General features: G+C 60.7%; 2 protein-coding genes across 2 annotated transcripts in view; both read left to right on the top strand.

Moving 5' to 3' along the window:
• LOC104125532 (transmembrane protein 125-like) overlaps nucleotides 1–477 on the top strand; it is a 2293-nt gene extending 1816 nt beyond the window's left edge. Inside the window, exon 2 of the mRNA XM_009638002.1 lies at nucleotides 361–477. Coding sequence (XP_009636297.1) covers nucleotides 361–477 — 117 coding nt within the window. The remainder of the gene's footprint in view (nucleotides 1–360) is intronic.
• A 112-nt stretch (nucleotides 478–589) lies between these two features.
• LOC104125531 (transmembrane protein 125) overlaps nucleotides 590–832 on the top strand; it is a 667-nt gene continuing 424 nt past the window's right edge. Inside the window, 2 exon segments of the mRNA XM_035893557.1 lie at nucleotides 590–829; nucleotides 831–832. The exon segment at nucleotides 831–832 is cut by the window's right edge and continues 424 nt beyond it. Of these exon segments, the coding sequence (XP_035749450.1) occupies nucleotides 590–829; nucleotides 831–832 (242 nt within the window).

Below are 832 nucleotides of genomic sequence, written 5' to 3'. Positions count from 1 at the left end.
GTCGTTGGGCGTTTAGCCTCTGGGCGGGGCAGAAGGGCTGGGGAGACAGGAGCCTTGTCCTTGGGGCAGGCTGAGGTCCCCCGCAGTGCGTGGAAGTCTCCCGGGAAGACGTGCGTGGCTGATCTGTGCTCCATTGCATGGGGTTTTTGTGAGGGAGGCAGGAGAAGGTCTGCAGGCCAGCCTGGAGCAACCAAGGTCTAAGGTTTAGCAGGGGACTGTTTGGTACAGGGCAGCAGGGTCTCTGTCTAACGATATCTTCTCTTCTTGACTCTTTCAGATGAAAGACACAGGAAAGGAAGGACGCAGCCCTGGTTGTTCCCTTACGGTGCTGCTCTGGGGATGCTCCACCATGTCCCACAGCCCTGCCTGGGGGGTGGGCTCAGCTCCAGCGCATGGACCATAGCTCTCCAGGTGGTACTGCCGCAGAAGGGAGCTCCACTAGGCTCCAAAGAATGGGACAGAGGCATCACCACTTGAGAAATGCAGCTACCTTTGCAACCGCTGCTGCCTTGACCCTCCGCTTCACTGTAAGTGTGTAGATTCATCTGTGCAACCACCCCACCGTGCCCTCCCCACCCAGCCGCCCACCATGCCGGAGCTGGCAGAGCTGAGCAGCCCCCGCACCCCTGCAGACGCGGACCACATCCAGAGGAACATCTTGGAGGAACATGTGGAGCTCTGGTGGTTTCAGGACCCTAAGAAGTCCATCCTGTGCTATGGGATGGCTGTGGTGCTGATCCTGGCCTGCGGGATCGGGGGCATCATCCTGCTGTATAGCACTAGCAGCCGGTCTGGGGAGTGGCGGGGGGGGCGGGGGGGCACGCTTCAGCCG

The sequence above is a fragment of the Egretta garzetta genome, unplaced genomic scaffold (assembly GCF_000687185.1).
Source record: "Egretta garzetta isolate BGI_Z169 unplaced genomic scaffold, ASM68718v1 scaffold75, whole genome shotgun sequence".
NCBI lineage: Eukaryota > Metazoa > Chordata > Aves > Pelecaniformes > Ardeidae > Egretta > Egretta garzetta.
The sequence above is the reverse complement of the archived record's forward strand: the minus strand, read 5'-3'. Positions and strand labels throughout refer to the sequence as shown.